This window comes from Herpailurus yagouaroundi, unplaced genomic scaffold (assembly GCF_014898765.1).
Source record: "Herpailurus yagouaroundi ecotype Mexico unplaced genomic scaffold, PumYag 141, whole genome shotgun sequence".
In the NCBI taxonomy this organism is placed as follows: domain Eukaryota; kingdom Metazoa; phylum Chordata; class Mammalia; order Carnivora; family Felidae; genus Herpailurus; species Herpailurus yagouaroundi.
This window is the reverse complement of record NW_024412396.1, coordinates 34,369,642-34,397,582: the sequence shown is the minus strand read 5'-3', so window position 1 is coordinate 34,397,582 and position 27,941 is coordinate 34,369,642. Positions and strand designations below refer to the sequence as shown.

At 37.0% G+C, this 27,941-nt stretch overlaps 1 protein-coding gene across 2 annotated transcripts; it reads right to left on the bottom strand.

The window, feature by feature from the left end:
- Nucleotides 1-132: 132 nt before the first annotated feature.
- On the bottom strand, nucleotides 133-27,108 carry ACTR10 (actin related protein 10). 2 transcript variants are annotated; one of them, XM_040477261.1, is made up of 13 exons: nucleotides 26,950-27,108; nucleotides 24,495-24,567; nucleotides 21,949-22,031; nucleotides 21,052-21,160; nucleotides 17,153-17,260; nucleotides 15,065-15,132; nucleotides 14,592-14,671; nucleotides 10,301-10,336; nucleotides 8,104-8,183; nucleotides 7,951-8,024; nucleotides 3,857-3,938; nucleotides 2,631-2,832; nucleotides 133-999 (listed from the first exon to the last, which is right to left on the bottom strand). In XM_040477261.1, exons 1-13 carry the CDS (start codon nucleotides 27,024-27,026, stop codon nucleotides 818-820), a joined length of 1,254 nt encoding a protein of 417 aa, XP_040333195.1. In that variant the 5' UTR covers nucleotides 27,027-27,108; the 3' UTR covers nucleotides 133-817. The 2 variants fall into 2 exon arrangements, with proteins under 2 accessions (XP_040333195.1, XP_040333196.1); XM_040477262.1 differs by lacking the exon at nucleotides 26,950-27,108 and adding an exon at nucleotides 26,500-26,671.
- Nucleotides 27,109-27,941: the final 833 nt, after the last annotated feature.

The window sequence follows — 27,941 nt, the reverse complement described above, 5'->3', positions numbered from 1 at the left end:
GAATAAAATAAAAATTTCAGTAAGAAGTAGTTTGTTAAAGACAAATGAAGATGAACAAAGATAAAAATTAAACAATGACTCAATACGTATTTGCAAGCACCCCTATCCTGAGAAGACAAAAAGCACAAGAGATTAAAACATTATGAATTTCACGTTTATAAAGCGCTTACATAAAAATACATAAAATGGAATGTCTTTGCATAAAAATGAAGTATCTTTCTCCTTAGAAATGTAGAATTGTTCGTAAAGAAACTGTAAAGTTAAAAAGTAAACATCTGCACATGTTGCTTAACCAATGTTTTAACTATGTTACTAAACATTCTCAGTCCAAAGAGTCAAATATATTCCTGCAAAAGCAGCATTGTAACATGGACACATAAATACCAAAACAAAAGAATCTGAATAGACCCACGTTAATATTTGAAATACCTGGTAATGGTAATATTATTTATTCTTGAAATAATTGCTGAAAATAATGAAATTAATGACCTTTCCAATGCTCAGCTCAGATTATGTGAATTGTGGAGGGAAAATGTTATATTCCTTTTGAAATTAAACTGTGTAACAAACTTCCAAAATTAAACCGCTTTACTATATTTTATTGATATAAATACAACAAATTTCATTAAGCATCAGCTACCATTTTACCACTACACAAGAAAAACAAAAGTCAAAAGAATCTCAATGCAAAAAGTCATTAGAGAAATGTTTTCATTGCCATAAAGTCATCTCTAAGAGCATCCTATATACTTTGTACCATTTGCTTATAATCGATTAGATACTTGATATGAAGCAAAGCTGAATCTTAATCAAACTTTTATTTCTCAGTGGAAAATGCTCTCTTCATCAGAGGTGGCTGAGCTTTTCCGACATCAAACATCATCTCCAACGGAGGGTTGTTAAGAGAACACCAATCAGGTATACGGCCTGTCTGATTATAATATTCCTTTGAGACTGAACGGCTCCCAAGTATGTCTTGTAGTGCACCAAAAATAGCTCCTGTGTGGTTAAAAAAACAAAACAAAAAAATGAAAAAAACCAAAAAAACCATTTTTATTTAAGATGTAAACTTGTACTAGAAAATTTTATGTACACACACGTCCAACTCATTATTTGACGAGAGAAGTGGTGAAATTCAGCAACTCTTCAAATTAATTGCAGCTGTTTTGTATCCTATATTTTTGAATAACAGGGTAAGCCACAATTCCTGTGTTGAAAGTGACTTAAATGGCCTATAGCAGACTACAGTGAAAATGCTACCAAGCATTAACTGTGTCTAAAAGCAGGTGAGGTAGAGTGGAGTGGAAAGTATTTTTAATTCTGTGTAAAAACAGTAAATAATACTTTTAGTTTTCTTTGCCACAATTCCAAGATTGTATGTCAATAAATAAAACAGCACTGTAAAACGTAATAATCATCGTTATAATGCCACCCAAGTCTCTGCTAAAGACTTTATAAAGACCCACAAGGTGGTCTTTAAAAAATAATGCAGTAACTGGGGCGCCTGGGTGCCTCAGTAGGTTAAGTGTCAGACTTTGATCTCAAGGTCTATGAGTTCAAGCCCCATGTTGGGCTCTGTGCTGACAGCTCAGAGCCCGGAGCCCATTTTAGATCCTGTATCTTCCTCTCTCTCTGCCCTTCCCTTACTCATGCTCTGTCTCTCTCCCTCTCTCAAAAATAAAAAAAAAACATTAAAAACAATTTTTTAAAGAAAATAAATAAAAAATAATGCAGTAACTAAATCTATTTGTCCTAGACCAAAATTACATTTTGACCAAATTTTACTTTACAAGAAATACAACATTCATTTAAAATCTCAATACTTTTAGGGGCACCTGGGTGGCTCAGTCAGTTAAGCATCCGGCTTCGGCTCAGGTCATGATCTCACGGCTTGTGAGTTCGAGCCTCGCGTCGGGCTCTGTGCTGACAGCTCGGAGCCTGGAGCCTGCTTCTGATTCTGTCTTCCTATCTCTCTGCTCCTCCCCTGTTCTCTCTCTCTCTCTCTCTCTCAAAAATTAATAAACATTAAAAATAAATAAATAAATAATAAAATCTCAATACTTTTTCTCATGATCAAGATACCTATTAGCTGTAAATGCATCATAAAACACATAGCAGAATTATACAGGTATACACATCCATGCTTGTTTTTCTCTTCAAAGTACATATGTATATACTAGCTCTAGGCTATTTCCTGATTTCAACAAAACTATCATTTCCTATGAACTATCATTCAATGAACTCAGTCACAAAATAAAGTGTAATTATAAAATAAAGAGATCAATTCTCATATATGACTCACAGGTTAGCTTTAGAAGGAACTAAAACAAATGTCTTGAGCAATGGTAGCAGCACTGGAATAAAGGCACAGCTATCACTATTATGAGAAATGATTTTCATTGGATGAAGTTTATTTAAAAAATTAAAGTGCAAACGCCAAGAGAAATAGGGATATAACTCTGAAAATTAACACTTCAAGGAAAAGTCAATGTTCAAAGAAAATTATTTAATAGTTCTATTAGTTTGTTACGTGAATGATTTTTAACACTGAATCTATTACAGCCATTTAATATACCATTCAGGAACCAATCACTATATAATCATCTATATTGTAAAAACTAAATTCTTACCTCCCAACCACGCCACACAATTCGCCTTTGCAGGTGGAGTATGGATTCGGAATGTCTTGGTGCCGAGTACTTTTTTATATTTTGGTTTTTCTACCAAATACCTTATTTCCGCCAGCAATCTGTGGAGAAATCCTGGCAACATCGACGTGCCACCTATGACTACCAAATTCTCTGCGAGCTGCTTTCTGGTGTCTATTGGGCACTGTTATTAAAGAGAAAGAAAAAAAAGAATTTATCCTTAGCTGTATAAATAATGCTTGACTGGATTAAAGAAAATATACAGATTATGTTATAAATTAAATAGGTGATCAGTACTATTACCACAGAAAAAACGCACAAGATTTCTTTAACAAGGGAGTTTTTCATGTAGCAAATATAACCATGAAAATATTGCTATATACTTACATGGAACTTGAAAGATTTTAAAATCTAACAGTTTAGAATTTAAAGTTCCACAGGACACACGGTAGTTATGTGAGTAATCTCATTTTCAAGACAGAATGACTGAGTCGAGCAAAAAATAGGAGAAGAAATAAAAGAACTTCATTACTTTTTTTAGTAAAGAAAGTATATGATAACTTCACAGTATTATATCCAGAGCCAGTTGTCAAGTGGGAAGAAAACATACTTAGAAAAACTGTTTCCACATCAGTTCTAAGAATGAGAATGTTAAAGTCTTTCACTGATGCTACGTTTTTCATAAAAGTCTCTGAGCAGAGCCCCAGAGGTAGACAGTATCTTCCAAATCAATGGTATTTCACATGGAATTCTGTGATTCCAGTCATTAAACAAAGAAGACGTTATCATATACCCTATGGAATTTAAAATTCAATACTACCCAAACCTGCACTTAAAGAAACTACAAGCTGTACCAGGTACAAAATAAAAATCTGATACTGTTGCTAGGGAAAAAATACACGATAGCACTTATTATCCCTGAGTTTGAAATGTTGTTAAGTACCATCTTTCAGTGCCAAAGTCAAACTCTGAAACTGTAACATTTAGCAGAAAAGCTAACATTGTAACCAACAGCTAAAATAAAAATACAGAAGATAACATGTAAAAATTTCCTCAGGGCAGCTGGCTGGCTCAGTCCGTACAGCATGTGGCTCTGGAACTCGAAAGTGTCAATGCAAAGCCCACATTGGGTGGAGAGATTACTCAAAAACATCAGTTTCTCTAAAGGGCTGTAGTTAAAATGGAAACTTTTTGCAAAATCAAAATACCTGTATAAGAGAATCCAGTATTAAAGTGGCAACTGATTTCTCTTCATTATCTTGTTCAAAAAGAATTTCCACAACCGAATCTCTAGTGAGATTAAAAACAGAGAGTGCTTTGTTGGCATCATATGATAGAAAATATATCATCGGTTCTATTTTTTAAGTACCAGTACTATGTTAACATAGAATAATTATGAAAACAGAAGGTGTTTGGGGGCACATGGGTGGCTCAGTCGGTTAAGCGCCTGACTTCGGCTCAGGTCATGATCTGACAGTTTAGAAGCTTGAGCCCCACAGCTCAGCTCTGTGCTAACAGCGCAGAGCCTGGAGCCTGCCTCGGATTCTGCGTCCTCCTCCCTCTGCTCCTCCCCCACTTGCACTCTGTCTCTCCCTCTCAAAAATAAACATTAAAAAAAAATTAAAACACGAGGTGTTTGCATTTGTAAATGAGGAGACCAGCACCTGCCTCACAGGTGAGGATTCAATGAGTCAATAGAACAGTGCCTGGTACACAGGAGGCTCTCCTTATGTATTAACTATAACTATTATTATGTACAGATTAACAGATATTTTGTCCAGTTATACTTCCTTAAGCCTAATAACAGAAAATAAGTGATTCTATAAAAGCTAGTTAAGATTCAAGAAACAGATCTGGGGGCGCCGGGGTGGCTTAGTCAGTTAAGCATCCAACTTCGCCTCAGGTCATATCTCACAGTTCATGAGTTCGAGCCCCGCATCAGACTCTCTGTTGTCAGCACAGAGCCTGCTTCAGATCCTCTGATCCCCTCACTCTCTGTCCCTCCCCTGCTTGTGTGCACTCTCTCTCTCAAAAATAAAAGTAAACATTAAAAAAAAAAAAAAGATCTGTAGTGATACAAAAGATTTAAAAACAGTCCCCTCCCCAAGCATTTCTCTTGTTTTTAAAAATAACGTATGGCGGGGCGCCTGGGTGGCGCAGTCGGTTAAGCGTCCGACTTCAGCCAGGTCACGATCTCGCGGTCCGTGAGTTTGAGCCCCGCGTCGGGCTCTGGGCTGATGGCTCGGAGCCTGGAGCCTGTTTCCGATTCTGTGTCTCCCTCTCTCTCTGCCCCTCCCCCGTTCATGCTCTGTCTCTCTCTGTCCCAAAAATAAATAAAAAACGTTGAAAAAAAATAATAACGTATGGCAAAGACTGCTAGTTGCCTAATAAAATACCCATTTTCCATTTTCCTATTTGTTCTCAAAAGAACCCATTTTGGGATAGCACAAGGAAGGTCTTTGTGGTGATGGAATAGTTCTATATCTTAATTGTGGTGGGATTACAGAAATCTACATGTGATAAAATTATACGAACTATATATACATGTTACACTGATGCCAAATTTACTGGTTTTGCTATTGTACTACAGTTAAGTAAGGTGTAACCATTGGGGAAACTGCGTGAAGAGTACATGAGGCTTTCCTATATCATCTTTGCAATATCCTGTAAATCCTGTAACTTGAAAAAAAAAGAGCTCCATTTTTAAGCTGGATATAATGCCCTCCTCCCGTTGAAACACTGTATTTACCTGCCTCCCTTGTAGTTAGATGTGTAGCTAAGGAACAGACGAGATGGAGGCAGAAGCAGCATTTGGAACTTCTGAAAGACATCTCCTTAAAAAGGACAGGAGCACTTTTTTCTTTCCCTTCCTAGGGCTGCTTGCTTTAAACACAGATATAGTAGCTTTAACTGTATCGACCGCCCTGGTATCTAAAGACAGGACTACCCCCAAAAGGATGAAAGATGAAGGATGTTTGGGTCCCTGGTGGGAGCTGCCATACCATTCCTGGACTATCTACCTCTGAGCTTCTTTTAAAAGAGAGAGACGGGGCGCCCGAGGGGCTCAGATGGCAAAGCACCGACTATTGATGTCCGCTCCAGTCATGATCTCACAGTTCATGAGTTCAAGCCCCGTGTGGAGCTCTGTGCTGATAGCATGGAGTCTGCTTGGGATTCTCTCCCTCCCTCCCTCTGCCCCTGCCCAGCTCACCTCCCCCTTCCTTCCCTCCCTCTCAAAAACAAACAAACAAACAAACAAACAAACAAACAAAGCTGAAAAGAGACAAACTCCTATCTTGGTGAAGCCACTATTGTCAGGTTTGTGTCACTGGTGGCCAAACTAAATCCTGAGCAATGCAATACAAAACTACCTACGCATACGCATATATAAACACTATTTCTTAAAAATAAGATTTAGATCAGACTATGCACACCACTCTGAAGCTTTCTTGAATCTTCTTCAAAACATAAAATTCTCTTCATGCGACTCCACCCACTCACCAGCTCCTCATGTCATCAGTAAGGTTACTGAGGCCTGCAGTATGCTGAACACTCGTAGGTGGTCAGCCACCTGCTGTAATGCCTGCATAATTCCACTTCCACCAGTTGAGTTGAATGCTTACGGAACAATAGTTTTCTTGTTCCAAGTCTTTTATTGCCAATAGATTTGATATTGAAATTATGCAATTTTACTGTTACTTAACCCACAAAATACTAGGGGTAGAAAATAAGTCGTTTTTCTATGTGAACTGTTGAATGCTTCGAAAAGACAATCATTTTTAAAATCTTTCTAATACAGGTAATCCAACTATAAAAGTCTAAAAAAACCACCAATAGGAATTCTGTACCAAGATGGATACACAAATAACTTTAAGTTCTCACTGCACTTAAAAATTCAAATGACCCTTCTGACTTATGAACTGTGTGTGTGGTCTGAACCGTGTCTAATTATGTTTCAATGGAACTCGATTTTTAGTAGGAAAAAAACATATGAGCAGACAACTGTAAATCCACTGGGTCTGAAATGTGAGACACAGTGTTTTTTTTTTATTCCCAAATAACCAAAAAGCTATTATGAACCAAAAAGTTGCATATTCATCTCCTTCAACATTTGTTTTCTTCTTGTATTTTGGGCTCTACTATACAACCTGGAGAAAATTTAAAACAGTAATTTAAGGAGTATAACCTAAAGAAGAGGTAAAATGATAAAAGCTACTACCAAAAAGTATTACATTCTCACTCTGTTGTTCTCCTATCCTACCATCTGTAACATCTGTGTATTCATGTTCACCCTTATAGATCTCAACCTCTGTATTAACTCAGATCTTCAATATCTACATAATTCTTTTCTGTGGCATCTTCTAATATTTTACAAATGAAACTTATAAATACAAATTTTATTTTTTATTTTTTTTATAAGAGCTACAAACTATTTATTTTTACTGTTATTTTAGAGAAAGTGCACATGTGACCAGGAGAGAGGGGCAAAGGGAGAGAGAGAGAAAATCCCAAGCAAGCTCCAAACTCCGTGCAGAGCCCGATGCAGGGCTCGATCCCATGACCCTGGGATCATGACCTGAGCTGAAATCAAGAGTCAGATGCTCAACCAACTGAGCCACCCAGGTGCCCCTGTACATACAAATATTATAAAGCTTGTATATAAACAAAATGCTATTGTTACCAATATAATTATGTAAGTCTGTAACTTACATAGCATCATTGGATAGAATAAAGAAAATGAAAAAGTGAATTACTAACTGGTCCTTAAGATTTAGCATATTTGGAAGAACGCATTCCTTCTAACATGACGTTTCAAAGCAGGTGCCAGCAAACTATGGCCTGTAAGCCAAATCCAGCCCACTTATCTTTGTAAATTGGAACACAGCCATGCTCATTCATTTACATATTGTCTTGTGGCTGATTTTGCATTCCAAATTGTAGACTTGAGTACTTGCAACAGAGACCATATGGCTCACAAACCTCTTTACAAAAAAGGTTTGCTGAACCCTGTTTTAAAGTATTGTACTTTATTCTCTACCTTGAAGAATAGTTCCATTACTTCTAAATTACTATGAAGAGCAGGAAAAAAATTTTTTTAATTTAAATATTTTTATATAATTTTAAAAATTTTACAAAATAAAACTTTTCAAAATTAAGAAGTTGAATAAAATTAATCATGAACAGGGAGACATACTGAAAAACACATAAAATTGTTAAATCAGCAATATTAAAAGCTTATATATTTTTAAAAGCCAAAAATTCATTTTAGTTCATTATTTTGCTCATAAAAATTAAGGTCTACCTGATTGATCCAAGAACATGTAAAATCTTCTCTCCATCTAATGGGTAGTCAACATTTGGGGGTGGTGAGGGACGCTGAAATATAAATATCATAAGCATAAATACATAGGTTATAACCTCTGAAAAAAAGAATATACATTTATTTTTAACTTACCTCAGTATTCCCATCAATATTAAATTTTGCTGCTTGGATTTTTAATCCACGTTTCAGATCACTTACAAAGCAAGTGCGCACTTATAAGAAAGAAAAGGAGATTTTGTTATGGTTTGTGATTGAATCGATCTCTGTCCCAGTTAAAACAATTCTATTCAAGTGGACATACTGGTCAGCTATTCCTTCAGATTTTACAAACTATCTCTGCCTTTAGTTTGGTTATGAGAATTTATTCACAAATAAAAAGCTTTTTCATTCACTGAGGAATAAGATATGTTGTGTGCTCATCTTTCATAAAACCACATTAAAAATAAAACACCTATGAGAAAACTATATTTTTTATATTCCTGGCATAAAGAGTACTGTAATAAAATTTAGTATTATGAATATGTAGCTATTCTGAGTACCATGTTCCTTTGAACCACTGCTATCCCTAATCTTAAGTATCTATTTGATTCTTTTTAAAAATCTTGGTTGGCCAGGGTTGCCTGAATAGCTCAGTTGGTTGAAGGTCCACCTCTTGATTTTGGCTCAGGTCATGAGCCCAGGGTCATGGATCAAACCCTGTGTCAGGCTCCATGCTCAGTGCGGAGCCTGCTTAAGATACTCTCTCTCTTCGTCTGCCCCTCTCCCCTGTTTGCATGCACTCTTTTCTCTCTAAAAAAATAAAAAATAAAAATAAAATAAAAATCGTGGTCAGAACGAACGCAAGGCTAAATTTTGCTCTTAGCCGCAGTAAGGCTCCCTTAGTTTAGGGTTTTTTGGCATATTATTTTCTACCTCTAGCATACCCCAACACTACCATTTTCCCTCTACTATCCCACTTTTTTTTTTTCACTTTGAACATTTATTCTGTCAAAAATTATTTGAGTTGCAAAGTACCTTTTATAACAAGCTGCTTCAAAATATTTTCAGAAGGTAAGGAATAAAAAATGTTTAACTAGAAACGAAATTAATGTTGAATGTGAAAAATCTAATGACTTGGTTAATTACTTGCAAAACACGTTAAATATATGTATCCTAATAAGAGTCTTTTTATTCGTTAAAACATATTGAGAATCTACAATATACTAATATGCTAATAGTAAGCTAGGTGCTCAAGTTACTCAGGTATTATCTATTTTATTCAAGTCCTCATAAATATCAAAGCAAGATAAGTATCTACATATTGTAAAACTCAGGTATTACAATAAGTGAAGAAATTTTAGGTAATTATATCACATAAGTAAACAACATAACGAAGAACAAGATCCACCTTTCAGCTCCAGCTCTAACCCGACCTACAGTATTACGCTGAACAAATCACTTAATATTTCAGGGCCCAACCACACCAGATTATCTTCAGGTCTCATTTAATTCTAAAATCCATTATTGTCTGATTCTCTCTTATGAATTTTACATGACATTGTCAGTACTGAAGAATATGAAATTATGTTTTAAATGCTTTTCCTTTCAGTGAATCAAAATACCAGAAAACTCAATTTAAACATTATCATAAAAATACACTCTAGCAAAGAAGAAATATATCTTTTTAAAGCAACTCCAAGGGTGCCTGCATGGTTTAGCTGGTTAAGCGTCCAACTCCGGCTCAGGTCATGATCTCACAGTTCGTGGGTTCGAGCCCTAAGTTGGGCTCTGTGCTGACAGCTCAGAGCCTGGAGCCTGCTTCAGATTCTGTGTCTCCCTCTCTCTCTGCCCCTTCCCCACTTGTGCTCGCGCACGAGCGCGCTCTCTCTCTCTCTCAAAACTAAAAATAAACATTAAAAAAAAAAAAAAAAGTGAATCCAATATATTTTGGCCCCAAATATAGAACTTCTAAAGTCAGTAAAATGATTAACCTTGTATATATGTATTTAAAAACTAGAGTAAAAAAAAATTCTATACAACATAAAACCAGTGGCTTTCTTAAGCAGTTTATTCATACTGTGCAAACTATTAATTCCCTGGAATTACTGTATACTCTATAATTGTAGTTTCTTCAATAAGACATCATAAATAATGGCAAAAGCTTCCATAAATCTAAAGGAAAATAAACACTTTATTTACATTATCACATAGCTTATCCTGTATATTAAATACTTTTAGGATATTACATTATCAATTGAATATATGTTGTACATCTGTAAATATTTAGAAACACATGCCCTCTAAACTAATACTTAAGGATAAAAGGGACAAAAGTGGGAACTGAGTTTACCTTTAATGTCCTCTAGGACACCTTCTGGAATTGAACCTAAAACAGAAATTTTATTTAGACAAGTTTAATAATAAGCAAAACCAGTCCATTAAATTGCACTCACATTTCCACTTTCCATTTGCGCAAAATTTTTTAAAGAGCTAAGTACTGTAGCTTTTTAAAAGCCAAATAGAAACGCCACCATTTTTCAAAGCCAAGCCAAAGCACAGAAGTTGAAGCCAGATGTGCACCAAGTCCTACCAGATATTACACACTCAAAACTTGGATAAAAACAAGATCTAATAATATATTAGAATAATTGGCACCACATAGAAATTGACCACAACAATCCTTTCTGCTATAAAAAGATTTGTTGGGTATCTTGTGGTAAACTACTTAGAAGAAATAGGAGTTATTAATTTTTCTTGTACAAAAAGTGAGGTTTCAAGTTTGCTTATCCTTCTGTGATGTCAGTAATATGCTAACCTAATACTTATTTTTAGAAAGGATCAGACACAGACTCTCAACTTTTTTTCTTCAAGGTAAAGGTGACATTTTAAAAAAGTGAGCAAGGGGCGCCTGGGTGGCGCAGTCGGTTAAGCGTCCGACTTCAGCCAGGTCACGATCTCGCGGTCCGTGAGTTCGAGCCCCGCGTCGGGCTCTGGGCTGATGGCTCAGAGCCTGGAGCCTGTTTCCGATTCTGTGTCTCCCTCTCTCTCTCTGCCCCTCCCCTGTTCATGCTCTGTCTCTCTCTGTCCCAAAAATAAATAAACGTTGAAAAAAAAAAAATTAAAAAAAAAAATTAAATAAAATAAAAAAGTGAGCAAGAATGTATCTATTCAAAGAAATCTATACAATTTAGGGAGCCTCTAGAAGGTGGATGTTTGGATATATTACCATTTTTATGTGATTTTGTTGCTAAAAATCTAGTTCTCTAAGTCATACTTAGAAACAAAATTTTCTAACCTAAAATTAAAATCTTCTAAACTCAGACTTTTTAACTCATTGTTAATTATGTAAAAATATTCTGATTTATAAGAACAAATTATTTATATCAAAGAAGACAGAAATTTATAGCTGAAAATGGAATCATGATTTAATAAGGGTAATCATGCACTTCTTCCATCTGAACTTACATACCTTGTTAGCTATGTCTTTAAGTTATGGCAGCCACTAAAACTAAGGATTAATATAAATTAAATTTGAAAGCCACACCTTCAAAATATTAAGCCATAACCCTTAAAAAAGTATTTTATCACGTTGTTTTGAGGAACAAAAAACTTTTAGCCCTAGTTAAGTATAACGTTAGAATTATTATTTACCATTATCTTGTCCTTCCCAAAATCTTACTTTTGTGTGTTTCATAATATAGTAATAGTGGTATACATAGAACTTACAAATAAACACACATATGTATTGAAGGTATATGCTCAAAAGCTTTTTACTGATGGGGTCAATGTGTGATCAAAAACTTTGAAGACTTCTATCCTTAAGTGTTGGAACGTACCTCACAAAAGGATAGAGATTTCCAAAAAAATTTTAATTTGGCTATGAAGAGATGAGAGAAATGTAACTATAATATAAGTGCTAAAAACTGTAACATTCAATTAATGTTATATTTTCTTTAGGCATATTCAAATGAATTTCAAAATGTAACAAAGAAATTTTGTAACATGAGAAACAGTTTTCTTTAGGCAAAAAAAAAAAAAAAAAAAAGTAAAGCAGGCTTGAAAATAAAACCCTTATTTTAGCTGGGGGTAGATGCTACCCCCCTATATTCTTACATAATTTGCTTTTAACTGTACACTTTTTGTTGAATCAATGTACTTGGGTTAGTCTTTATAAGTTACTTTAATGTATTTATTCTTTTCGAACTAGGTTCCAAAAACTAAATGAAAGAACTCATTCAAAGTTCATATAAGGATACTCACATATACATGAGATTTGCCTCTCCTCCTTGCTAAGAACCTTGAGAAGAGATATTTTAAATGTATTTGCATTTCTGATCCTCCTACACGTGTCCTTCAGCAAACAATGATATGATTTAATTCCTCAGTCAGTAGGACTGCAAGGCTATCACAGACTCAGATTTGGGAAAATATATCACGGAAAGATTAAAATCAGAGACCACGATGGTTGGTTAAAGAAAGGGTATCCAAGAATGTACAGTTCAGAATTGTAAGGAAATGTTATCATCACTTTTAAAGATCTTTATTAAAAATATTTCGAATGCTACATTAAACTCATTATCTTTGGATACTTTTGTCTTCATGACATACTAAAAGAGTAACAAAATTTACCTGCAACAGATAAATTAGGGGTGCCTGGGTGGCTCAGTCAGTTAAGTGTCTGACTCTTAATGTGATGACCTTGTCTGGCTCAGGTCACGATCCCAGGGTCCTGGGATCGAGCCCATGCTTAAGATTCTCTCTCTCTGGGGCACCCTGGTGGCTTAGTCGGGTAAGCGTCCGACTTCAGCTCACGTCATGATCTCACGGTTCATGAGTTCAAGCCCTGTGCCAGGCTCTGTGCTGACAGCTCAGAGCCTGGAGCCTGCTTCAGATTCTGTGTCTCCCTCTCTCTCTTCTCCTCCCCTGCTCACATGCTGTCTCTCTCTCTCTCAAAAATAAATAAATTTTTTTTTTAAATTTTAAATAAAATTAAAAAAAAAGAAAAATATATAGAAGAATGCAATTATTATCTTAACTACCAAAAGAAAAACAGGAAAACAATATAAGCAAGGATAAACGTCCTAAAAACCTGTCTTTCTCTTTCCAACATTTATTTAGTGCCTAGGTAGTATACTAAGTGCTTCAGATTGAAAAACAAGTAAGACAGATCCCTAAAGTGTACTGAAGGAAACTGGTGAGTTAACAGGTAAATGAGGATGTGTCATATGTGCTGTAATAAATGCTGGTGAAGGCTTAACAGAGAGGGGAGAAATTTATTCTGCTTGGGGAAAATGCGAAAGGCTTCACAATAAAATGACACTCTGGCTGAGTCATGTAGAGGGATGAAAAACCCAACCAGGCAAAGAAAAACATCCAGGTATGAAGGCTCAGGTTTATGGGAGGACTAGTGGTGCCTGGAAAACTATACGAAATTTACTGTAGCTGAAAAAGGTGCACAGGGTTAAGTTGAATAGTTAGGGCTACAAGGTAGAAAGTCAGATTGGGAAGAAATGTGTTATCAAACAAATAATTTGGATTTTAAGCTGTGGAGCCAGCAGAAACCCTCAAGCCAAAGAGCAAGGTAATCAAGTTTGTATTGTGGAAGTTACTCCTGGCAACAGTAGAAAATAGACTGAATATGTCCAGAGAATGTTCTCCTGAAACAATCCAAGCAAGAAACAATGAGGGTCTAGTTTACAATGTCTTTGTTTTCAGATGGTCAGTGGTACAGACGATAGAGAAAAGGAGATGAGATTAAAAAGAGATTTCTGAGGGAGAACTGAAAGGATTTTTAACTCCCAGTTTTCTAAAATGGGAGATAAGGAAGATGGCATCTTTATCTGATAACAATTTGTTGAAATAAATATGGAAGAAGAGATAATGTGTTCCCATTTTGAAGGTCTTAAATGCGAGGTACCTAAACATGCCTAGTTTACATCTAATAATCAGTTGGAAATATGAGTATCAAGTTTAGAAAGGTCAGGCCCAATGACACATTTGAGAATCAACAGCATATTGATGTAGCTGAAGTTACGGAAACAGATGAGATCACTGTTAAAAACCAGTGGGGGGGGGGAGAAATAAAAGAACACATCCCTAGGGAATATCAGTAGAGAAAGCAAAAACAAGGGGAACCAAGGAATACCTGGAGAAATAATAGAACATCATAAAGCAAGAGAGCTCAGAATGCCAAGGGAAGAGATAATATCAAGAGTATAGGACAGGGGCACCTGGGTGGCTCAGGTGGTTGGGCATCTGATACTTGTTTTGGCTTGGGTCATGATCTCGCAGTTTGTGATTTCGAGCCCCATGTCAAGCTCTGTGCTGGCAGCATGGAACCTGCTTGGGTTTCTGTTTCTCTCCCCACCCCCCAACTTCTCTCTCTGACCTTCCCCCCAAAAATAAACTTAAAAAAAAAAAGAGTATATGATAATCCACAATGCCACAAGTCTAGAAAGTATGACTAAGATTAAATTACTGAACTTGATTAAGAGGTGAAGAATAACCCTATAACTGAAGCAACGTCATTAGAGTGACGTGAGGGAAAAGAGAGTAACTATACAATGGGGCAAAAAACCATTATGAGCCGAAGAATGAAAAGGGAATATAAACCAGTATTAAATAGTTGAAAATAGTTTTACCCATCACAGAGGGAAGGCTCTGCTCTTTAGCAGCACCTGTGTCAACAGTACATTGTTCCAGTAGCTGAGTTTCCAACTCCCTGAAGGTTAAAAAAAAAAAAGGTACTGGAATTAAAATATTGCACTTGATATCTTCTCTTACTTAATACTTTTACCACATCATAGTGGGTTATAATGTTTTACACAAAAGTGGTTTTATCCTTAAAAGACGAATACATCGGGGGGGTGGGATGGGCTAAATGGGTAAAGGCCGTTAAGGAATCTATTCCTGAAATCATTGTTGCACTATATGCTAACTAATTTGGATATAAATTAAAAAATAAAATTAATAAAAAAGATGAATACATGCAAGGCTAAGAGAGAATGGAATGAGTGACATTAAATGTCCATCAACCTTCTATTGATACTGTCAAAATATTAACATGTTTTTGTGGTACAGGTGAAGCAAATGTGCTAAATCCCAAGAAACTTACTTGTGAAGAGCTTTTCCTCCTAGAGGGAGTGCTCCCCAACAATTCAGTACTGGGATCCCTTCATATATCTATAGGGTAGTCAAGGATGTAAACATTTTAGGAGATAAAATGTGGTTTCCTTGGTATTTTCCTTACCTTCTGTGTATTAAGTCAGCTTTGGTAACAGGTTCTCAATATTTTTAAGAGGTACAAAATATCAGTCTTTTTTCAAAATTTTCTCCAAAGACAAAGGTTACACACACCCACACATATACACACAGAATTCATTAGTTAGAACTGAGGTGTCTAATAAAGTAGCTACTGGCCACATGTGGCTACTGAGCACTTGAAATGTGGCCAGTTTGAATTCAGATGTGCTGTAAGAACAAACCCAATACCAAATTTAGAAGACTTAACACACACATATAGAAAGCCCTATAAAATATCTCATTATAGTTTTTATACAGCTTATGTGGAACTAATAGTTTGAATATATTGGGTTAAATACAGTAATTGCATCTTTCACTTATACTTTAAAAATGTAGCTACTAGAAAAATTTTAAATTACATATGTCTCACGTTGTATTTCTACCAGAGCTGAGAGGATAGTGGACAATACTGTACTGAAGATTTGCTACCTTATTTTCCATATTGTCTGTATGTACAATGTTTAAAAAATATATATATTGGTAAGAGCATTGGCTTTAGAAACAAACATGGTTATATACCTTGGCTATATGCTTATATGACCTGCAGTCAACTATCCCAACTTTCCATCTTCTCAGTTATATAATAAGGAGAATACTACTTGCGTGGCAGGATTGTTACAAGATATAAACACAAAATAGTTTATATTTAAAAAGCTATTACCAGGGTGCCTGGGTGGCTCAGTCAGTTAAGCAACGGATTCTCGGTTTCAGCTCAGGGCTCATGAGACCTCAGGGCTCATGTGTTGGAGCCCCGTCCCCCACAATGGACTCTGCACTGACCGTGTGGAGCCTGCTTGGGATTCTCTCCCTCTGCCCCTCTCCCTGTCTTGTGCATACTCTCTCTCTCTCTCTCTCAAAATAAACTTAAAAAAATATTTTAAAAGTTTAAAAAAGATAAATCAAAAAGATATTACCTAATTTAGTTCTTTAGGAGCTACTGATTCTTGATTTCATGCCCACAAGCATTTCTTCTAATAAATACGTATGTAGATCTCAAAACTGCTCAAGAATCATGGATTTAGAGATTTCAATCTCGTTTTCACTGGAGCCATGCGCACTGTAACATTTCTAACAGCCTTTACCTATACCCTGCTTCTAACGACAAGGAATGCACCAGTGTATTTGGTCACTAATTCCATTTTCGGACAGCATGAATTACGAGGAAGTTCTTCCCAATGGTGATTGATACAAAAACTACGGCACTTGCTGAGCAATTATTACATGCCAGATCATATGCTAAATACTTTACATACATTACCCCATTTAAGTCACACAATACCCCTCCATGAGGTGGAAATATTTTAATTCTCATCTCATAGTTGAGAGACCTAAGGCCCAAAGAGATTTCTTGACTAATATCATATAGATAGTAAGAAGCATAGCTTAGATTTACCACTTACGTATTTGATTCCAAAACCAACATCATAAACCCTACGCACTATTGCCTCTGTGATAGCCTGCAGAAATAGAAAAAGGAGAAAACGTACTCATTTTCCCACAGTAAGTCCTTCAGCATCTGAAGGCAGATTTCATGTTTTTTCTTGATTTAACTTTCTCATTTCACTTTCTCCAATTACTCTTTGTATTACCTTTTCTTAGAACGTGACTAAGATAGTCAAGTCCTATGACACATCCTAATTAGCTGATGTTCTTCTTAAAAACTGAACATGATATTCATGAGGTCTGACCCCTGGAGTATATACTGGGACCATGTCATAATGGTAATTTCCACCAAATTTAAGTCTCATGACAATCTTGTGAATTTTTTCTACATGGGAATTCATATTTGTATATGGTAACCCAAAACAGTTTGATACCACAAACACCAATCATAATGAGCCTAATTACTGGGAAAGCAAAGTAAAAGCTGTGAAATAAGCTGGTTGACAAAAAAAGATACAGGTAACACGAGGCTCTCCCTATATCCACAATCCAGGACCATGGCCGAATTTATTCCAAGTGTCAGAAGAGCCATTAGATGACTTGGAGCAAGCAGGACAGATGGAACCTGGGAAAGAGCAAAACCAAAATAACAATTACAACAACAAAACCTGAAGTATTAGTAGTTGAAGATGCTTCCCTTATATTTCAAATATACTTGAAAAAATTCACAGTAACATTATATTTATGATAGCTTTTCAACCATTTTATGGCTGTTTGTTGATTTATCTGAATTTACATAATCTAACTATATACCTTAATAAATAAAAACACTCCTGGGGCGCCTGGGTGGCTCAGTCGGTTAAGCGTCCGACTTCAGCTCAGGTCATGATCTTGTGGTCCGTGAGTTCAAGCTCCGCATCGGGCTCTGTGCTGACAGCTCAGAGCCTGGAGCCTGTTTTGGATTCTGTGTCTCCCTCTCTCTCTGACCCTTCCCCGTTCATGCTCTGTCTCTGTCTGTCTCAAAAATAAATAAATGTTAAAAAAAAAATTAAAAAAAAAACACTCTTTAAATCCTTTAAGTTGTTTTTATTCCAAATGGCAATTATGAAACATTTTTATTAATTCTTGCTCTTTCTCTTTTGGAGGAAAAATTCAAAGAGATAAAAGAAGAGATACAGAAACATAAATTCTAAGGAAGATATTAAATTAAAAAAATAAAGAGATGCTTCTGTCATCAAAATGAAAATTAAGAAAAGGATTCTTTTTTATTTATTCTATTTTAATTTAATTTAATGTTTTATTTTACATTGGCGGGGAGAGAGAGAGAGAAAGAGAGAGCACGCGACACGAGCAGGGGAGGGGTAGAGAGACAGAGACAGAATCTGAAGCAGGCTCCAGGCTCTGTCCCAGCTGTCAGCACAGAGCCTGATGCGGGGCTCAAACTCATGAGCAATGAGATCATGAACCAAGCCAAAGTTGGACGCTTAACCAACTGAGCTACCCAGGCACCCCAAGAAAAAGATTCTTGATTGTCTTTACTCACAAAGTTTGTAATATGAGCTCTATCTATCTATTTTAATGCTTATCTTTATTTTTGAGACAGAGAGAGACACAGCATGAGCAGGGGAGAGGCAGAGAGAGAAGGAGACACAGAATCCAAAGCAGGCTCCAGGCTCTGAGCTGTCAGCACAGAGCCCAACGTGGGGCTCAAACTCGTCAACTGCAAAATTATGACCCGAGCCGAAGTCGGACGCTCAACCGACTGAGACACCCAGGCGCCCTGTATTTATTTATTTTTTTAATTAATTAATTTATTTTCAGAGAAAGATAGAGAACCCAAGCACATGCATGAGCCAAGGAGGGGAAGAGAGAGGGAGAGAGAATCCCAAGCAGACTTCGCACCGTCAGCACAGAGCCTGCCACAAGGTTCGAGCTCATGAACTCTGAGATCATGACCTGAGCTGAAATCAAGAGTTGGACACTTAACTGACTGAGCTACCTGGACGACCCTGAACTCTAGTTCTAAAATATAATATAGCAGTTAAAATTAAATTGAAGATCTATAAAAATCTTTGGTTCTATGTGACATGTTTCAGTGAGAATTTTCCAGATCTGGTGACACCTCAAATATTAAATATTCAATCAAAATATGAAAGTCCTCATAACTAAATGCTAAAAATAATGGCTGTAGTTCCATTATCTAAGTAGACACAGCAGGTTTCCAGCCACATACAAGATAAGGATACCAACACAAACCCACTTAAAGCTCTAAATGTAAATATACTCATCTGTTTTATTCAGATAAGTGTTGATGCTGTTCCTGTTTTGTTTTTTTTTCTAAACGGCAAACCAAATCCCTAAGTTTATGACATCAGTAAGTACAGGAGAATATGTAACCTGTTTCTCTGGGCCTGCCTTACTAAACTATAACTTAGAAATATTAACTGTTCTTTACTCAAACGCATTGTGATTTCTGATATATTTTGAGCTCAGTAGAATATATAAAAAATAAATTGTTATGTGCTTAATTTCTTTCTTTCTTTTTTTTAATTTTTGGAGAGAGAACGCAAGCAGGGAGAATGGCAAAGAGAGAGGATCTTAAGCAGGCTCCATGCTTAGTACAGAGCCCGACACAAGACGAGATCCCACAACCCTGGAATTGTGACCTGAGCTGAAATCAAGAGTCAGATGTTCAACTGACTAAGCTACTCAGGCACCCCTGATTTCTCACCCATTATACACATTTTCTACAATCTTCTAGTCTCCCTTGTTGAAAAACCCTAAATGTGTACGGCAAAAATTTTCAAAAATCTGAATAATAAAGATTCTGGCCTAAAATGAAATATAATCACCTTAAACCATAATTTTGGTCTTTAAATAATCTTGACCCCTATAAAATGAAAACTATAAGTAATATTATCACAATCAAGATTTGAGAGTCATTCCTAGCACTGCACACTTACTCTAAGGGAGACATTATTTGAATATTAGATATAATAAGATACAATACGAATTTTTCTTTATGTAATAGGAATTTCTTGGTATAGTAGGAATTTTTTTTTATATATAATAGGAATTTAAAGACTAACATGAAAGAACTAAAGAGTTTAGAGCAGTCAGAGTAACTAAACACTGGAAACCAGAAAGACCTGCAAAAAATACATCATAAGCTCCATAGTAAAGAATGTATCTTTTAATTCTAAAAAAGTCCCCTAACATAAAAACCTATATTAAAATAAATAAATAACAGAAATACCAATAAGAGGGGCACCTGGGTGGCTCAGTTGGTTAAGCATCCAACTTTGGCTCAAGTCATGATCTCACAGTTCGTTGAGTTAAGCCCTATGTTGGGTTCTGTGCTGACATCTCAGAGCCTGGAGCCTGCTTTGGATTCTGTGGCTCCTTCTCTCTCTGCCCCTCCCCCTCTTGTGCGCGCGCGCGCGCTCTCTCTCTCTCTCTCTCTCTCAAAAATAAACATTAAAAAAAAAAAAGAAAATATCAGTAAGAAGAAATCTTCAGTTTTCTAAGTATTAGATGAAATGCTGATTACATGTGAAATAACCATACAAAGAAAAGAAAATAAATGGTTAATTTAAAGTGGTTTGAGTGTATTCTCACCTGGTTTCTTAAATGGATTGTGTAGTATATACAATGAAGGAAATTAAATGAGGATCTTTTAGTTTAAGCTTTAGTACCTACAAAAAACAACAGGGGCGCCTGGGTGGTTCAGTCCGTTAAGTGTCTGACTTTGGCTCAGCTCATGATCTCACAGTTTGCCAGTTAGAGCCCCCCCATTGGGCTCTGTGCTGACAGCTCAGAGCCTGGAGCCTGCTTTGGATTCTGTGTCTCCCTCTGTCTCTGCTCCTCCCCCACTCATGTGCTCTTTCTCCCTCAAAAATAAATATTAAAAAAAAAAAATTAAAAAGCAAAGTAATGGGGCGCCTGGGTGTCTCAGTAGGTTAAGCATCCGACCTCAGCTCAAGTCCTAATCTCGCAGTTCGTGAGTCTGAGCCCCACATCAGGCTCTATGTTGACAGCTCAGAGGCTGGAGCTGCTTTCAGATTCTCCATCTCTCTCTGCCCCTCCCCTCCTCATACTCTGTCATTCTCTCTCTCTCTCAAAAATAAAAATAAACAATAAAAAAATTTTTTTAAGAAGGCAAAGTAATGAATCTCTTTAACAACAACAACAACAACAACTGGGGTGTCTAGGTGGCTCAGTAGGTTAAGCATCCAACTCTTAATTTTGGCTCAGGTCATGATCTCACAGTTGTGGGTTCAAGCCCTCTCAGTGCAGAGCCTGCTTGGGATTCTCTCTCCCCTCTCCCGCCCTCTCTCTCCCTTCCCCTGCTCTCTTTCTCAAAATAAACAAATAAACATAAAAAAAATTAAAAAGAAACAACATAAAAATAGGTACCTCAAAATACTTGAAAAGAACACGAGTGAGTGTCTCTCTGAAGTGGGAAGGACATAATACCGACTCGATAACCACAACTCGGCGGTCTCTAGGATTCACCAATAGATGCCTGGAAGGTGACAGCTTTCATTTACAAACGTAAATAAAAGTTTGTATTTATTTTGGCACATAGTGCAATTTTGTTAAGAAGAGAAAGACATCTTCATTTTATTACTTGGTAAAGATAACATTCCTGACCTCTTATTACATGCCGTGCACTGTGTCACAATCTTTGTTAACGCAATTATCTCAGAAAACAAAAGTTACAGCCTAGTCTGAATACACACTTGAAGCACTAAAAAGATTTTTTTCTTTTTTTAGGTTACAAAAGTAATATATGCTCATAAAACTCCAAATATAATAGAAGTTTATAATTTGAAAAGTACAAATATTTTATACTTCGACTACACAGAAACTACCACTTACAGCAGTTTGTATATCTTCATTATTGTCCATGTGTATGCACGTATTTTAACAGAAATATTTATTCCATAGATGTTGTTCTGCGACTTACTTTTTTCAAATATCAATATATCTAAGACACCTTTTATATAACTACATACACAGAACTCTTTTTTAATGGCTGTAAGGTGTTTCACTATATGGATATATAATAATTTAATTATCCAACCTCCTTTATAAATGAACATTTAATTTGCTTTCAGTATCTCTTATGCTTGCCAATCATCTAGTCTTCAAATATATTTTGGAAACAGCTTAAAATAAACAAGTAAAAATGGTAATGGAAGACAACTCTTTTTTGCATCCGATGTAACACAACAAAATATCACTATGACTGGCCTTAGGAAAATCTAATCACAAAAGCTGAGGGGGGAAAAAACCATAACTACATCTTACCTGAAATACAGTATGTGGATGAATTCCTTTAAGTAGGAATATAATTCTTCTGTATTGATATTATATTGAACAACTTTGATAGGCTACAAAAAATTAAAATGATTTATTAATATATAATAACAAAATAATTTCAAATTAATATATGGTTATTTATTGTACTAACCCATTTCCCAGTAATAAATCAAAAGTAATCTGTATTGAGAATAAATACAAACCCTAAATATAAATTAATCACTTAAATTAGGAATCTTTAAGAATTGCTCATCGAAGATGACAGAACTTTTGGTTTGTGGGGATAAAAGTATGTGTTCACAAGCAGAGAGCTATGCTAATTCGAATTTTTCCTCTATCTGGACTTACCATTTTGCCAGGACTGATAAAAATCAGCACTGATTAAAAAGTATGAAAAGCCTCCTCAAACACTCCAGACTTGGTTCAGGGCCTGCAAGTCACTCTCAAAGCACCAACACTTTCCTGTTGATAAGATCACCCCACTTAATTACTCGTAAAATGTGTACCTTCCCAACAGACTACCTACTCCAAGGGCCAAGCACATGGTGTCGGGCCTACGATACATCTTCCTTTAATTAACACAGTACCAGGCACAAAATACATGCTTACAAATACGTGTGGTAAAAATGAGAACATACACTATTAGCATTACAAGAGTAAAGGCAAACACTCCCAAGCCATGAGTGCTAAGTCAACACCAATACATAACAAGGACTTCAATTATGATCCTCAGAAAGCTCTAAGTACTCTGATGCATCACTGGTAGACCTCTATTTACTCTTTTAATGACAATACCATTAGCTCCGCTAATTTCATGATTTTATGTAGCTTACAAAAGGTTCCAAACCATGTATGGCTGATTAGAGATTAATCTTCACAGAAATTTGTCTTTTCCAGATGAAGATAAAAGCTGGAAGAACTGGGGCGCCTGTGTGGCTCAGTCGGTTGAGTGTCCGACTTCGGCTCAGGTCATGTTACCGTTTGTGAGTCTGAGCCCCACATCAGGCTCGCTGCTGTCAGTGCAGAGCCTGCTTCAGATCCTCTGGTCCCCCTCTCTCTACTCCTTCCCTGCTTGTGCTCTCTCTCTCTCTCTCAAAATAAACAATAATAAAAAAAAAAAAAGCTGAAAGCACTAAGAAAAGTGTCAATGAGAATGTTAAAGTTCTTAGTCAGGAATCTATCTAGTAATTTATCAAGTATCACATTAAAATCAAGTATTATAAAGCAAAAAAACATAAAAAGTGAATAAACAGGAACTTCCATCACATTTTGAATACCACACCACATATATCTATTACATTAACGCTTACCCAAGGATTTGCAGAAAATTTTGCAATCAATAAAATGATTCCCTAATCAAGCATAATTAAAAAGCTTTCTGAATCAACATATTTTGTGTTGATCTTAATGATCACCCCCATGCCAAATATAAATTGATGTACTAATCTATTCTGCTACAACATGTGTTTTATAAAACCAAATATGATCATATCCCATTGTTAAATAAGGGAATAATGTCTGCATAACATGTAATTTGTATTATGTTCGTTATTAGTTCATGTAAGGCAAGAGGAGCTAAAATTATAACAGTTGTAACTCTCATCAAGAAAGAGAATCATCAACTCAGTAACCAAACAGGTAGGCATCCTTTCAGATCTATTTTTCAAAAGCTTAAATGATTTTCTGTACCAGAGGCTCCTTTTCCAAAGCAGACCCTTTCATGACTCTTCACTGGGCTGCATTTCCTCTTGGTTCCTTAACAATAAATAGCCCCATTGGCCCCACACCCTATCATCTGCCCAGTCTCAACACCCACTGACCAAAGTTTTCAATCCATCATTTCATTTTATTTTTACTATCTCCGAGAGAGCCTCCAGTCACTCTCAGTTGCAAGCCAAAGCTATTCCAATTTTTTCCTGAGGGATCAATTATTATTTTGCAAAGTTACATGGGTTTTATATGGTCTCCCTCAGCCCTACTTTTCCCATTTGTGATCAAAGGGAAGTCCTTCAGGAATGCAAATATTAAGTTAAGGCAGGAGCATCTGTATTTGATTTTAATAGGTGAATTCTATGGCACGAAAAATTATTCTTCCAATTGTTCTATAAGTCCTAATCTGTCAAATTAGCTTTGGCAGGAAACTTTTAAAATGAAATAATGATGTAAAAATTTTTTCTTGGAATACAGTCATAAATTATATATTTAGCACTGTTGTAATCAAACTTACTTGAAGTCACATAAAAAATACTTTACAGAGGCACGTGGGTGGCTCGGTCAGTTTGGTTAAGCATTCAACTCTTGATTTTGACTCAGGTCATGATCTCATGATTGTGAGATCGAGCCTGCATTGGGCTCTGCGCTTACGGGCAAGAACCTGCTTGGGATTTGGGGATTCTTACTCTCCCTCTCTCTCTGTCCCTCCCCTGCTCATGTGTGCGTGCTCTCTCACTATCTCTCTCAAAATAAGTAAATAAACATTTAAAAAAAAGTTTACAGTACAGCATTTGTTTTGCTAAATTGTTAAAAAAAAATACCTTAGGCAAGCCAGCTTTTTTTATCACACTAGGAATTATGCATCTTGGACCAGTTTCTCCAGCAAATCCACACCTGCAAATAACAGAAAATTGAAACATTCAACTTATAACATTCTTTCTGTGTATTTGTCACAGAAGCAAGTTTTTCTACCTTTGTTTCAAAGCAGCGGTCACAAAAAACATATGAAAACATCTCTGATGTATTCAAAGGGGCAAAGAAACTAAAAAGAAATACCATCCAATCCATTATTGTGTATTATAGGTAAAAAAAAAAATTGTTTCAAATTAGTGATATTGTAAACCAGTATACTATTTCAGAATTTCAGATCAGCATGTACTTTTTTTTTAGTTTTAAATTTTACCTAGGGTGCTTAGGTGGTTCAGTCAGTTAGGCATCCAATTCATGATTTCAGCTCAGATTATCATTTCACAGTTCGTGTTCACAGCGTGGAACCTGCTCAGGATTCTCTCTCTCTCCTTGTCTCTGCCCCTCCCCTGCTCTCTCAAAATAAATAAACTTTTTTTAAAAAATAAATTTTACCTTAGTTTCAGGAAGCATATCTCTATAACCCTCGATTTCCACTACATTATGGGATTTTATTTCACATAATGAAATCCCATAATGTGGTAGAAATCCAGGGTTATAATTATGAGTTATACATAATTCCATCATTCTAATATTATTAGCTTCCATATTGGTTTGCTTTTGGTCTATTTTTTTTTTTACACTATGCATATTTGACATAATCACGCTGTTCACACATCATGAACTCACACAATAAGCTTCTGCCCACATTATTATAGTCTTCACTGTTATGTATATTCAATCCTTTTATTATTTACTTATTTATAATGTTTATTTATTTTTGAGAGAAAGAACACGAGCAGGGGAGGGCAGAGAGAAAGGGAGACACAGAATCCAAAGCAGGCTCCAGGCTCTTAGCTGTCAGCACAGAGACTGACGCAGGACTCAAACCCACGAACTGTGAGATCATGACCTGAGCTGAAGTCGGACACTTAATGGATTGAGCCATCCAGGTGCCCCCTAATTCATCCTTTATAAAAACAAACCAAAAAACCCAAAAAGGATTCTCCTGAGTATTTAGGTATTTCCATGTATGTTTCATGTTAGTACAACAAAACTTTCCAAAAAATGCTGCTAAAAATGATCACCATGTAAGTTTAGTTTTAACATTATCTCCTCCTGTCCTGTCTAGTTTTCAGTACTGCTCTCTTATCTCCAAATAGTTCTATCTTCTACTAGTCACATCATGTTTACTTACACCACTTCTCAAATTCCCCAGGATGCAACAACCCACTGGTTGATTTCAATTCCTTTCTTTTACTTCATAAATTCATCTTATCACCCTCCTGTTGTCTTTGTCAATAATCACCTTCCTGTATAGTAGCTTTCTGCTTCTCATTTCCTCATAGCCAGAGTAATTATCTTTGTTAGTCTCAAGGTACTTATTATGGTATTAAAATAAGCCTTTAAAATAAGAAAACATAAATAAGGGAAGATTTTGCATTGAACACTAGGAGAATGTCATGGATCAAGAACTATGTTTAATCCAATTCTGAAGCACCTGAAGTCTAATTCTTAAATAGGCGGTTTTGACCCTTTACTCAACAAATAATTATTAAGCACCTACTATATATTAGGCAATGTTCAGATATATATAAAGATTTTCAGATGTTTCTATTTCAAATACCTATATGAGGCAATTCTGGCTGTTACTTTCCTCTCTCTTGAACCTAGTACAAGGGCTCTCAACCTGAAGTCCAAGGACCACTGTGATGGTTCGCCAAACCCTGAAACCCTGTGCAAATATTTTAAGGTTTGTGCATCTGTGGTTTTCTTTCGGTCGTCAAAGGGATCTATGCCATCCAAAAGATTGAAAACTAATACTCTAGTGTTTACAAGTTGCCTTTTAAAACGTCAAATTTCCTAATCTAAGATTTTGGGGCAACAAAGGGCGGTGCAACAAAGGATCTAGAGTCTTACCTATAGGGCTTCACCTCTTTGTTTATGTGTGCAGTTTCTCTCATTTGACTTCCTACTCTTGGGGAGCAATGGCTCTGTCTTGTACTCGAATTTCCAGTGCCAACAGCCGCTCCACTCAATAAATTATGTCTACGTTAGTTCGGTTGCTACCTTCCCAAGCAAACAAGACCAGGATAAGGGTCTAAGTCATCGCTGTCATCCCCTGCATGGAAGACACCAGCGGAGAAGACAATTCTCTCGAAGCCTCCTGGGCCTCCCCAACAGTCAGAACCGGATCCTCGGGATTCGTATCGCTCACAGTGAAAGTAATACGGGCCGTCATTCGCGGAGGTGCGGGAGGAAAAAGTGGAGACCCGGCGACCTGCCTAGCGAGCTTGGGGGGACCCGGCCCGGGCCTCGACCACCCGCCCTCCCCCGGGGACGACCGCAGCCAGCGCCGCCGTCACTCACTTGGTAAAAGCCTCTCCTAGGTCTATCACGACTGCCGTTTTCTCCCCGCCGCTCCCCAGGCCTTCATACAGAGGCATGGTAGTACGGAGAACAGTAAGAAAGAGAGCACGGTCTTGGAACCCAACAGCTTCGGCTCTCGGAGGGGCGGGGCCGAAGCGACAGCGCGCGGGCGTGGCGACGGCGGGGACCTCAAGTGGCCGCGGCGCTCCGGGCCCGGGCTGTCACAGGCTGTGCCTCATTCCACGTCGGATCCAAATCCTCCAAGACGTCCCCGTCACCGGTACTAAGTTAGAAGAGACATGGGCGCCGTCGGATCGGGGTGCGGGATGAGCAAAGGGCCGAAGCGATCAGGCGCGCCGGGCACCGCGAATGGGGCGGAGTGAACCGGGTCCTTTCCACCGGCCACGCCCTCAAACAGCGCCTAGGGCGGAGGCTTACCCCGCGCGGCTGCCAAGGCCGGGATCTCGGGTCTCCAGGTGGGGGTCATTGAACACACACAAAAAAAACCCCAGACCTTGATTTGTGCTGTCTTGGGGCAAAATTTGTTGTGCCAGGTGTTTTACCTATCGTGTATGCTTCTCAGGAAATAATGAGAATAAGTGTTATCTTTTTACCTGTACGAACTGAAGCTCAAAGAGATTAACTTTAAAAAGTTTTTTTTTTTTTTCCCTGGGGTGGTCATTCCGCTGAAAGTTTTCGTTGTAATCCAAAACAACAACAACAACAACAACAAACAAACCAGGGAAGTAGTGTCAAGGAATCTCTATGCAGGAACAGACAGGGTGGTTTAATGGAAGGAACATTGAACCGAGGGTTTCTGTTTACTCAGAAACTGAGGAGCTAGCTGTGTAATCCGAGGAAAGTTAGTAAATCTGTGCCAGGACGGGCACACAATTGGAATTATATAATATGGAGTGTTTACAACTTTATCGTTTCACAGCTCTACTTTTTTTTCTGCTGAAATTGCCCATGGAAACAGGAGTTAGTGGGGT

Bases quoted from the DNA above. Each gene is read 5' to 3' on its own strand.
- ACTR10 (XM_040477261.1), bottom strand. From the start codon at position 27,026: ATGCCTCTGTATGAAGGCCTGGGGAGCGGCGGGGAGAAAACGGCAGTC. The intron at 17,261-21,051 runs GTACCTATTTTT...GCTCTTTCCCAG, and splicing joins TTCTTTTCAAGTATTTTGAG to GTTCCATCTGTCCTGCTTGC. The intron at 8,184-10,300 runs GTAAACTCAGTT...CTTTCTTATAAG, and splicing joins TGTCCTAGAGGACATTAAAG to TGCGCACTTGCTTTGTAAGT.